Source organism: Danio aesculapii, chromosome 2, assembly GCF_903798145.1.
Source record: "Danio aesculapii chromosome 2, fDanAes4.1, whole genome shotgun sequence".
In the NCBI taxonomy this organism is placed as follows: Eukaryota; Metazoa; Chordata; class Actinopteri; order Cypriniformes; family Danionidae; genus Danio; species Danio aesculapii.
In genome coordinates, this window is record NC_079436.1 from 56353249 (window position 1) to 56367170 (window position 13922).

A 13922-nucleotide genomic window follows, 5' to 3' on the forward strand; every position below is an offset into this window, starting at 1 on the left:
TGTAAATTAAATAATTGTAAAGTAAATTAAAATGCACTGTAAATTAAATTGTAAAGTAAATAAAATGCACTGTAAATTAAATTGTAAAGTAAATAAAATGCACTGTAAATTAAATTGTAAAGTAAATAAAATGCACTGTAAATTAAATTATTGTAAAGTAAATAAAATGCACTGTAAATTAAATTGTAAAGTAAATTAAAATGGACTGTTTTAATTAACAATTAGATGCATGAAACAATGAACCAGGTTTATTATTGTATTAATGTTTGATTTTAAAGAGTCACGAAACACCAAAACTCATTATTTGAGATGTTGACAGTCATATATGTATCCCACGTTGCTAAAAACGCTATTAGGACACATATATTTCAGCAAAAAGTGAAAATTGGTTGTTTTTGCGTTGTTTCGAGCAAATTCGTTCTTCCAGTTTGAAAAGAAATTTTGAAGCTGCGTCACGACGAATAGATCTAGATGTCTGTACCGGCGGGTACAACATGACGAGTTTTCATCATTAAATCAAGAGATAGACTTGGTTTCGATCCAATCAGCGCTCTCTGTTGAGTCACAACTTCATTAATATGCATGATAGCTACAAAGAGACACCACGTTGTGTTGCCAACCATTATTAAAACAAGTGAAAGAAGAAGAATTGTTTGGAGACATGGGTCGTCAGTGTTGTGTTTATAAATGTGCTGCAATGAAGGTTTAGCCATTTCCCCACTATGAGAACACAGCTGGACTCATGTGTGGATTACATTATATGCATGACAGAATGAACATACCAGGCCTTTTTATACTACTGTCATAATTGAAGTGTAAATGAATGTGCGGATTTGTCCGTCTGGGGAAGAGCTTTAAACTCCACACTTACTGTGTCGCTTCCTCCATCAGACACAGACTGAGGGTCATAATGCAGAGGTGAATAAACCCAGCTCCTGTCCTCTGGAGGCTGCAGACGCACCAGCAGAGGGCGCCACACACACGCACACACACATTTACACATGCATGCACACACACAAACAACACAGACGGGCCGAGGGGAGATGCATGAAACAGAAACACACAAAGACAGAAAGAGACATGAGGAGACTGGAGAACACATTTAACATACAGTGGGAGAAATAAAAGCACAGAAACAGAGAAGCCTCAGAACAGAAACTCACACTGTTTTGGAAGCATGCAATAGGATTGCAGTGCACAGTGTGCATATTTTGGGTATGCATGCAATATTTGGATGACCACTAGTATTATTATTACAGCACACACACACACACACACACACACACACACAATTGTAGAAAGCTGTCTTTGTTTTCATTCATTCATTTTATTTTCGGCTTAGAGCCCTTATAAATCCAGGGTCGCCACAGCGCAATGAACCGCCAACTTATCCAGCATATGTTTTACGCAGCGGATGCCCTTCCAGCTGCAAACAATCACTGGGAAACACCCATACACACACATACACTATGGATGATTTAGCTTACCCAATTCACCTATAGGATATGTCTGTGGAATGTGAGGGAAACCGGAGCACCCGGAGGAAACCCACGCCAACACAGGGAGAACATGCAAACTCCACACAGAAATGCCAACTGACCCGAGGCTCGAACCAGCGACCTTCTTGCTGGCGATTAAGCTACCCACTGCGCCATCGTGTTTTTATTTTCATTCATTCATATTCTTATCAGCTTTGTCCCTTTATTAATCAGGGGTCACCACAGCGGAATGAACCGCCAACTTCTCTAGTAAATGCTTTACGCAGCGAATGTCCTTCCAGCTGCAACCTGTAACCGGGATACAACCATGTGTGACCATCCCACGTATAATTTGGGTCACAAAGTAAATTATTTGTATGTGTTTCACTTTAATTTATTAATTTCTAGTTCTATGTGTATATACACTGTGTGTGAATTACTCAAATACACTTATAGTGAGTTTGCACTGAACAGTTCAGCTGCATCTTCTGAATTCTGAGTGGCAGCTGAGAGAGTTGAGTTACCATGACGACTGCAGCGCATCCTCAGACAACAAAGAGGACCTTGAAGCAGCAACTAACTCTTGTCTCGCTCTCTTATTACTAAGGTTAGTTAAATTAACTAAATGTCATATAAATCTAGTATACACATGCTTTAATGTATAAATAATCAGCTTTACCTGATTATTTGATTAATAATTTTAAGATGCCTATATCATATAGAAGTTTATTCATGTAAGTGTCATTTGATTTCATGTATTCAGAGTGTTTTGTGTACATCACTTACTGTAAATACTTCAATAACAGACTAGACGAAAACAGAGTTGACAATGAACAATGACATAGTTGACAAAACATTATAGTAGATGGTAACAGTTGACCGTAATAATCATAACCTGTAGCTCTGTGGCGAGGGAGGCGAGCGCGGGCATTTACAACACTACAGTTTGTGACAGATTCTAGCATTTCTGTCCACATGGTTAAGGTTTCATGTTGCTTTTTGTTTGTTTGTTTATTAATTTATTGTGATGTGAGTTGATTTAAGTATCTATACAGTGTGTACTATTTTATCCAACGTGTTTATGAATCATGTTGTGATTTAAAGTGTCTTACTGACTCTAACATACAAATGTGGATATGTAATAAAAGACAACCAAGAGGACCTTGAAGCAGCAACTAACTCTTGTCTCTCTCACTTATTACTAAGACTACTGCTTACAGTCTTCCTGACAGCCAGGCACCTGTAACACATACACACTCATTCACACACATACACTACAGACAATTTAGCTTACCCAATTCACCTATAACACATGTTTTAGGATTTGTTGGGGAAACCGAAGCACCCGGAGAAATGGGGAGAACATGCAAACTCCACACAGAACCAGCGACCGTCTTGCTGCGAGGCGATTACGTACCCACTGCGCCACTGTGATGCCCCTGTTTTGGTTTTCATTTTAGTGAATCAAGTTCAACTGAATTGAAAAGAGAATTGTTTCTGAAATAAAAATAGTTAGTGTTATTTTTATACATGTAATGATGGAGCTTAAATTCAGTTTTATGTTCACTGCAAAATAATTATTTTCTTGTTTACAGTTTTTTGTCTTGTTTCTAGTCCAAATCTCAAAGAATTCTTAAATCGAGATATACTGTGAAGAAATAAAGTGAAAATGAAGTGAGTTTTTCCTTAAAATAAGCAAAATGCTAAGCCAATGGGGCAAGCAAAATAATCGTACAGCATGTCAAAAGAAAAGAAACTAGATAATTTAGCTTGTTTTAAGGAAAAACTTTAATTTTGGCATATTATTTCTTAAAAAAAGACAGAGCTTTTATTGCTTTTCTTGAAAATGCTTCTTGGTTTAAGAATTTTTAGAGATTTGGACTAGAAACAAGACAGAAAATCTAAGAAAAGCACTTTTTTTTGTTGCAGTGTTGTTCAGGTATATTTGAGGCAATAGCCAAAAAACACATTGTATTGGTCAAAATGCTCAATATTTAAATTATTTATTGTGAAGGCTGATTGGTCTGATGACATTAATTATATGAGACACACACACAAAAAAAATAAATCACTGATGTATTCTGATATTCCAATGCGTAAAAGCACAACTCTTAATGAAGCCAAGCATAAGAGAAAGAAGAGGTGTCTCTGTCAGAGGGCGCACCGAACCAACAAACCAGCTGAAGGAACTTTGGCTGACCTCACTGCTCAGTTTACACACATGAATTTCAGTGCATGAATGTGTAGGCACGCTATGCAGGCTGATGATAAAACTGATACATGTTGATTTATGTATTATAATATACTCGGATGACTATGTATCTGTTTGCCCGAAGGATCTGTTCAATTGATAATCATGCTCTTGAACGTAGGATTTAATTAGGTTATACACCTGTGTTTATGAATGATCTATATGCTCTGTCTCTGAACACGGTTTCTGATACCTGTCTCCAAACACGGTCCCAGAGTTGATCATTATCTATGCATGAGAAGTATAAAAGCTGAAATGTACAAACCAGCTTTGCGCTTTCTGATTTCTCTTCACTGAAGTTGGTTGCCCTTTATCTTCAACGGAGGATAAAGTAAAGGATTTTATTTTCTGTTATTCATCTTTTGTTTATTCTACTTTTCACTGGATTTTATTTTATTTATAAAAGTAAATTTGATTACTTATCTTCTCTGGAGTGGACATGGACTTCATTTTTAAAGTCTTTTCATTTTTCAACCTTCTGTCTCGCTACGATCCAACTCGCTCTTTAAGATCTCAAAACTCCGGGCTTCTGGTAGTACCTAGAGTATCAAAGTCGAGTAAAGGAGGTCGAGCCTTCTCATTTACGGCTCCTAAACTCTGGAATAGCCTTCCTGATAACGTCCGAGGCTCAGACACACTTTCACAGTACAAAACTAGATTAAAAACCTATCTTTGTAGTAAAGCAGACACTCAGTGCATCACTTAGTGGTATGATACATGAATGTGCTCCACACAGGTCTCTTCATCTTGTTTATATACACTATGATTAGCAGCTAAGCTAATTATTCTCTTTATTCTCCATTTCCATCTGGCGATACTCTTCCCGAGGCCCTCAGATTATGCAGAGTCACTGATTCGATCCAAGACCAGTGACGAGATGATCCCAAGGTTTCCATAATCCTAGACCGGGCCGTATCCTGAGCAGCTGCTGTGGTGGTCATGGAGGAGTGGAGAACATGAGACTGATTCCTGTGACGCTCCAGGGACAGACGAGTCTTCGCTGAGGCCAGCTTCCAGCCTCCGCCGCTGAGACTGCAGCTCTGCACAAGACGTTTGGCCAGCGGAGAAATAGTCGTCCCCATCAGAGTCTGGTTTCTCTCAAGGTTTTTTTTTTCTTCACTTTCGCCAATTGGTGAAGTTTTTTCCTCGCCGCTGTCGTCTCTGGCTTGCATGGTTCAGGATCTGTAGAGCTGCGCATCGCTGGATTTGCTCTTCAGTGTTTGGACTCTCAGTAGTGATTATTAAACCACACTGAACTGAGCTAAACTGAACTACGCTGTTCCAATTTGCTATGATCTTTTATGTGAAGCTGCTTTGACACAATCTACATTGTAAAAGCGCTATACAAGTAAAGGAGAATTGAATTTAATTGAATTTTCCAGAACTCAAGTTACCCTGTGTGGTAAAGTACGAATCTAATTTATTCATTTTACAATTACATTATAAAGACGATCCTTTATCTAAACTCTAGCTAAGAAATATAGTGAAGGGAGGATCCTGGTCTATCTTTGTTTATTATGTACACTTGCTATATCAAAACTTAATACTAATATGTATTGCTAAGACCTTCATTTGCACAGCTTTAAAGGTGATTGTATCACTATTTAGACTTGATTGTACCCTCAGACTGCAGATCTTAGCCTGTTTTCAGCCAAATATTGTTTTATGCTAACAAACCATATGTCAATACAATAAAACTATTTATTCAGCTTTCAAATTATACATAAATCTCAACTTGACACCTATGACTGGTTTCGTGGTGTACTGTACACACTATTTCAGTAAGGATTATTTTATTTTAAATCAAGTTTGTATAGGCGCAGTGGGTAGCACATTCGATCACAGCAAGAAGGACGCTGGTTCGAGCCTCAGCTGGGTCAGTTGGCATTTCTGTGTGGAGTTTGCAAGTTCTCCACTTAGACATGTGGTATAGGTGAATTGGTCCGTCGTGTATGTGTGTGAACTAGTTTGTATGGATGTTTCCCAGTGATGGGTTGCAGCTGGAAGGGCATCCGCTGCATAAAACCTATGCTGGAAATGCTGGATAAGTAGGCGACCCCAGATTAATAAAGAGACTAAGCCGAAAAGAAAATGAATGAATAAAGTTTGTATATGCTGGTGTGCTGTAAACTAGTTTTACATTTCAGACATCTTTCAGGTCCTCCATATAATGCGATATTGACTACATCTCTGAGATTCTGCTATGAACATATATATGATACTGTATATATACTGTATATGACAGTCATATATGCTGTGTGAAACACAAATTAGGTCTGAACTGAATTTTTGGCAGCCGAAAGAGAAAAACTGGTAAAAATATGAGCCCAGAATATTCAACACATGTAAATATATACTTATCTATGTATGAACTGCACATGATCAGTGGAGAAGCAAAGTTTGCTCAAATAACATTCAGACATTTCTATGTAGTATACTTATTCCTGCTGCTTGCAAGAGAGTCTTGTCATAGCAACACTGGTAAAATGACACCACCTGCCTTGTTTATTGAAATTATAAAGTCAATAAAATGTGCTGCTTTATTGGTTTGTGTTTTCTGAAATCTGCATAATATAAGTTCTTGAGTTAAATTTTAACAAAAGGTCCCACTTTATATTAAGATGCCTTAACTAATATGTACTTACACCTAAATTAATCAATAGTTACAAAGTACTTATCGTGTAAATACATGTTTTTACATTGCACTTATGATTGATTAAATACATGCATGTTATTACATCTGTCAATACTTTCTGTAATTACATCTTTAATTACACTGTTGACCATCCCTTACACCTTAACCCACCCTTAAACCTACCCATAGCACCAAAACCTGTCCCAAACCCTACCGGTATACCACCTTAAGAGTGCCAGAATTGTTCTGCAATGCATTATGAACATAGTAAGTCCATTGTATTTATATTTTGACGTAAGTACATAGTAGTTAAGGCCACTTAATATAAAGAGGGACCAAACTAAATTATATGCACATATTATTTAAAGGAACAGTTCACCCAAACATGAAAATTATCCTTCCTTTAAGAGTTTCTTTCTTCTGTTGAACACAAAAGCAGATATTTTGAAGAAAGCTAAAAATCGGTAACCATCGACTTCCATAGTAGGAAAAATAAATACTATGGAAGTCAATGGTTACAGGTTTTCAGCATTCTTCAAAATATCTGCTTTTGTGTTCAACAGAAGACAGAAACTCCTAAAGATTTGGAACAAGTAAAGGAAGAGTAAATAAGGACAGAATTTTCCTTTTTGGGTGAACTTTCCCTTTAATAAATGATTCTCAAATTGCATTTTCTTTTTGGGCCAAGTGCATCCAGAATTTCCATTTCGGTGCAGAATTTTTATTTCAGCGCATCCCTAATATGAACACTACAATGACGAAAACTAACTATATAGTACTACTAATGTAATACTAATCCAGAAATCAGCAACTTCCCATCAGGGGCTAAAATCTACAGTGATCTACTGTATTTTAAGACAGACACATAAAATTTGACGCTAACAGAACCCTAAAATCACCTCTAACACTAAACTCTACAGCAGAGACTCCCAAACCAGGGTTTTGAGAAATTAATCATTAAAATTATTAACCACTGTACAGCAAGTGTAGATCAAAACCAATGAGCCACGACATTATGACCACCTACAGGACTTAATAGTCACAGTCTATTATCTGTGAGATCTGCATCGTTAAATGATTGTAAATCTGTTAATGCGCGGATGCTGACATGTTTTGTGAATAAAGTGTTAAATGCAGCAACTGTGGAGCGTGCAGCAGCATAGATCTGGCAAACTTTACAGCATGTGTAAATCTCATAACAGGTGAATGTGGGAAAGATGTACGCAGGGAGTAATGTTGCGTTGGTAACTGCATGAACAGTGTTGACAAGGCATTTGTTCTGCATTTAAAGTAATCATAATCAGTGTCATGAGCTGTCATGTGCAGTTAAAGTCTTATTAGCCCCCCTATACATTATATATTTTGAATGGAAACACAGCTCTGTTTGGTTGCCAAATGCACTCTGGCTGGTCATAATGTAAAGGCTCATCGCTGTGACTGTGTGTGTTTCTGGTTTGGGAAGTCCTGCTGTTAGGTGTTCAGATCTGCTGACTTACGACACTGCAGGAGCTGAGCTTCCTCCGCTGGAGAACAGGAGAATAAACCCAATACCTGCCCTCAGCATACTGATACACACATTCATTCATGCACACACGTATGCGTGCACACACACACACACACAGTCGATGGGAAATGAGGAATGGATAAACAAAAGAGACGGACAGGAAGGAAGAGGGAGAGAAACAGGAAACAGATCATGATGATGCTGATGAATATGAACTGATATTAGGGACAACATCAATTCAGTTTTTACTTGCTGAAAACAACTTTATAATATGGTTAAACGTCAACTTTTTTTCATAAATACCATTTCTTATTGACTTTGTGACGTAAAATAAATAAATGTAAAAAATGGCAAAAAATAAATGGCTGTGAGTGTGATATTTCTCATATATTGCATACAGTAATATACTCTATACACTCACTGGCCACTTTATTAGGTATACCTTACTAGTACCGGGTTGGACCCTCTTTAGCCTTCAGAACTGCCTTAATTCTTCATGTCGTAGATTCAACAAGGTACTGGAAATATTCCTCAGAGATTTTGCTCCATATTGACATGATAGCATCACACAGTTGCTGCAGATTTGTCGGCTGCACATCCATGATGCGAATCTCCCGTTCCACCACATCCCAAAGGTGCTCTATTGGATTGAGAACTGGTGACTGTGGAGGCCATTTGAGTACAGTGAACTCATTGTCATGTTCAAGAAACCTGAAAAAAGTCTGAGATGATTCAAGCTTTATGACCTGACGTGTTATCCTGCTGGACGTAGCCATCAGAAGATGGAGACACTGTGGTCATAAAGGGATGGACATGGTCAGCAGCAATACTCAGGTAGGCTGTGGCTTTGACACGATGCTCAATTGGTACCAATGGACTGAAAGTGTGCCAAGAGAATATCCCCCACAACATTACACCACCACCACCAGTATGAACCGTTGATACAAGGAAGGATGGATCCATGCTTTCATGTTGCTGATGGCAAACTCTGACCCGACCATCTGAATGTGGCAGCAGAAATGGAGACTCATCAGACCAGACAACGTTTCTCCAATCTAATATTGTCCAGTTTAGGTGAGCCTGTGTGAATTGTAGCCTGTTTCCTGTTCTTAGCTGACAGGAGCGGCACCCGGTGTGGTCTTCTGCTGCTGTAGCCCATCCGCCTCAAGGTTGGACGTGTTGTGTGTTCAGAGATGCTCTTCTGCAGACCTCGTTTGTATCGAGTGCTTATTTGAGTTACTGTTGCCTTTCTATCAGCTGGAACCAGTCTGGCCATTCTCCTCTGGCATCAACACGGCGCCCAGAGAACTGCCGCTCATTGGATATTTTCTCTTTTAAAGACCATTCTCTGTAAACCCTAAAGATGGTTGTGCGTGAAAATCCCAGCAGATCAGCAGTTTCTGAAACACTTAGACCAGCCCGTCTGGCACAAACAACCATGCCACGTTCAAAGTCACTTAAATCCCCCTCCCCATTCTGATGCTCAGTTTGAACTGCAGCAGATCGTCTTGACCATGTCTACATGCCTAAACGCATTGAGTTGCTGCCATGTGATTGGCTGATGGACCGGTGTACCTAATAATGTGGCCGGTGAGTATAGTTAATATTGTGTAATATTGTACATACATTTATATTACCTATAATAAATAAAAATATGAATATGAATGACTATACACAAGCACTCACACACACACGCACACATTCTCTCACTATGTCTCTCATGCACACATTCCATTACTCCAAAACATTAGCAAATCACTCTGATTGTTTTAATTAACTTGTCATACTGTAGAATCAGCACGATGAAATCAGAACCGCTTTATTGTCTGAACACAATCTGGCAACCGACTTCAGGCTCTCCTGTCAGATATATGAGAAAAATAACAGACTAATAGATGGAGAAAGAACACTGCAACTATTCACCCAGAGAGAGAAGTGAGACACACACGCTCGTACGCACACATTACCTTCATAACTCGACCACATCCTCCAGACTGATGCTCTGAGGAACATGTGACTCACAGTTAGCTCGTATATAAATTGTAATTAAAAATGTCATTTTAATTAAGGATTAAATCTAATTAGATCCACTTGTTTGGTAAAGAAAGCTACAGGAGCTCTCTTATAGAAAATATGACTTTACAAACTGTTGTACATAAATCAAATAAAAAAATGTGCAAATTATTCAATAATATTACTCAAATTAGCATGATAAATGCTAAATAATTATATTCATAATTATATATATATATATATATATGTATGTATATATATATATATATGTATATGTATATAAATACATACACACACACACATATATATATATATATACACACATATATACATACATACATACATATATAAACACATATATACATACATATATACACACACATACATACATATATACACACACACACACATATACATATACATATATATATATATATACACATACACACACACACATTTGCATAGGTAAATTAATAGACTTGATGGTCTCAGAAATCTGCATATTTCTGCAGGTGATGATTCTGTGTTAGCCTACCTGTAAGTAACACTTCTTCACTCAGCATGAAATTATATTAAAATGACCCCATTTTACTGGTGTAAATTTAGTATTTGACCTGACCAGCAGCAAAACAATACCTGCTTAAGCTCTTAAACTCAACACAGACAGATAATCCTCACTTTAAAAGAGCACATCTGCAGCTATGTTTCCATCCATCTATTTTTATGAGTATTTTGGAATATTGCATAAAAAATGCTTAATGGAAATGCCAAGATGTGCATATATTTTTAAAAAAGCATATACAACCCCAAATCAGAAAAAGTTGGGACAGTATGGAAAATGCTAATAAAAAAGAAAGTAGTGATTTCTAAATGTACTGTCTTGTATTTCATTACAGACAATACAACAAACATTATTTAATGTGTTCCTCATGATTATTGTATTAATATCATTTATGAGAGGAAAGAAAGACCACATTAGCTTCTCCCAATGCACTAAACTACATTTCTCTGGCGATTATTTGCTCCAGTTTATCAGGAAGTGATGCTTTTTATTGTAGCGATATCACCACGTGGGCTCAGGACTACTTTGGCAAACCTTTGTCAAGCACAATATGCTGCCTTCTTTTCCAGGGACACCCATGCATATTTCAACAAGACAATGCAAAACCACATTCTGCACACATTACAAAGTCCTGCTGCGGAGAAAGAGGATACAGGTACTTGACTGGCCTGCCTGCAGTCCTAACCTGTCTCCAATAGAGAATGTGTGATGCATTTTGAAGACAACGAAGACCCCGTACTGTTGCTCATCTTAAGACTTTACACCTGAAACACTTCATCACTTCAGTCCCTAAACATCTTTTAAGTGTTAACAGCAACATTACAGAGTGGTAAATGCTCTACTTGTCCAACTTTTTTTGAAATTTGTTGCAAATTAGAATAAAAAATAAAGATAAAAGTCATGAGGAACACATTAAATAATGTCTGTAGTATTGTCTACAATGAAGTCAAAGTCAATTTAGTAATCGCTACTTTTTATTCTGTCCCAACTTCTTCTGATTTGGAGTTGTAAAAAAACTGTGTGCACAATTGAGTAGGATCAACTTTTTATCCGATAAGAAAAAATTAGCATGAACTATGATGGAAATACATTTAGTAAATAAACTCCAGCATGCGCATCAGTAAAGTGATGTGATTTAGTTTGAACCATAGACTGTAAAATATATGGACGTAGCATCCGTGACGTCACCCATAGGTTTCTGAACACTGCAAAAGAAGCTACAAGTAGGCGCGGCGAACCGTCGCCATTTTGTTTGCGCGTCATCGCACCCACGGCGGGATACCAAACAAGGGCAAAGAGGCGGAGAGTAAGCGGAGCTACAGACACCTGCTGGCACTTTGCTTAGACCTGGCAGACAGACTTTACTTTGGGAGAAACGCTTGATACTTTATTACCTGCAACTCGTTTGTGTTCTGACCACATGTGCTTGGCTGTACACTATATCAATAAAGTGTTTAGACTTTCAAAAACACTGTAGTAATACACTGAGCCACTAAACATTGTTCTTATGACGTTTTTCTACAGGAGGAAACCGCAAATTACTTCCAAACACTTCAGATGTGTGTGTGTGTTAGTAAATGCAAGACTATTGATAAAATCCAGCATAACACTGTATGATAATGCTTCATATGACTGTTCTAAAGCCTACAGCTAATCAATCTGTCACATTCTGGAGTGCTTTACAGCCCTAAAGAGCATTATAAATGATAAATGATCTTAAATAAAACAAATACATTTATAGAGATGGTATACTAGTATATAACTTTACTCACATGGGAAACGGAGGCCACATGAATGGTTTGTGAGCACAATTAAGTGCACACAGCATCCCATATCATCTGATGATTGTAAGATTGTAAGTCCAAAAGGCAGCTGACTGTATAAAGCCACATAAAACAACACAAAAATACGATGAATATGCCGATATCAGTGGCTAATCTGCAGGATTCAGCTGAGGTGAAGTGACGGCGACCAGCGAGACCTAGCTGTCACTCAAGTGGCCACGCCCTTAATTATGCAAACTTAATATAATCTAATATAAAGGAAATGGATGAGTTATAAAAAAATTCACCCCCCTCAAAGTTGTCATGGAGGGTAATAATAGCTATATGAACCAAAATCGTTCTTTGTACCAGGCTGTAAACACCTTTTTTTCTGCTGTAAAGTTGGCCATTCTAACAGTGGGCTCAATTGCAATTTGCTCTATTATGGAGCAGGACTAGCGGAATTTTGATGAATTGCAGTTTCAGTTACTTCCGTACTGGCTTCCCGAGGGAGAGCGGGAGGTTGCCGCATGGTTTGAACAGATGATAAAAATGACGACGTTAATGGACTTTGCAGTGTTTCCAGCACATTGTAAAAGATCTGAAATGTTGTTTTGCTCATTTCTAAAACCCTATCAGCCGTCAGTCCGTCATCACAGTGATTAAGTATTATTATTCTTCTATTAATATTCCCTCCAGAACTGTCTTGAGCATCTGTCTGTGCTCCCAAAGAGCTTCTCATGCCTCCTAAAACCACCGCGTTCATTGCGTTTCGTCTTCTTCATCTGAGGCGCAACTCATTTATTGAAGGAAAAACTCCACTGTGGCTTCTCCAAATACACTAAACTACATTTCTCTGACTCATATTTGCTCCAGTTTATCAGGAAGTGATGATTTTGTTCTCTTTTGTTTCTCATTGGATAGAAACCCTGCTTTATTCACTAAGGTTTTATGCAATATTCCAGATTTACACATAAGTTGAATGCACATCTTTAGATGGAAACAAGGCTAAAGTCAGAGTAACATCCTCCAGTCATGATTCTACTTACGAAGTAGATGTCGGTGTTTGCTGCGAGCTCTTCCTCCAGAGACTCGTGGCTCTGGCTCTGGGACAGCGGATCTGCTGGGGGAAGCTGCGTTTGTGGGTTAGGTTCTGCTAATTCAGTGCTTCTGCTTTCTGCTTCTGGAGGATCTGCTGCCGTCTGCTGCTCGGAGACTGCTGGAGGAGGATTTTCCTGATCATCTGGAGCTGAAGATGCTGTTTGTGTCTCCAGATCATCAGCAGGGTCTGAATCTGATACTGCAGATGGAGGAGGAATGTCTGTCTCTGCTGCAATGCTAAAAAAAGGACAAGAAATAATGGTCAAAAATGATTGTTTACCTCTCTGCCAATCATTGAATACAACGTTTTGTTTTATTTTTGGATTATTAAATTTTTTTTGTATATGGGTGGATTTTAGGCTCTACTGTGAATGGCTTTTAAAGAGCACATAGTTGACCTCTTTTTTATGATGTAATATTAATATTATGGTTCTTCTGAGTGTGCCAGTTTAGGTTCAGTTTAAAACACAATTCAGATTTGTTTATTATAATGTGTTAAAAAGTGTCATGTTGGGGGCGTGTCCACAGCTCGCTGACTTAGGGGTGTGTTGCTTCACATGTAAATTAGTTTCGGCTTCCCGCAGACGTAACAAGGGGGCGGGGCCATGAGCTCAC

The 13922-nt window shown here is 38.1% G+C and overlaps 1 protein-coding gene across 1 annotated transcript in view; it reads right to left on the reverse strand.

Moving 5' to 3' along the window:
- pip5k1cb (phosphatidylinositol-4-phosphate 5-kinase, type I, gamma b) overlaps positions 1 to 13922 on the reverse strand; it is a 113128-nt gene that overhangs the window by 5650 nt on the left and 93556 nt on the right. The window contains exon 16 of the mRNA XM_056446150.1: positions 13256 to 13544. Coding sequence (XP_056302125.1) covers positions 13256 to 13544 — 289 coding nt within the window. The remainder of the gene's footprint in view (positions 1 to 13255; positions 13545 to 13922) is intronic.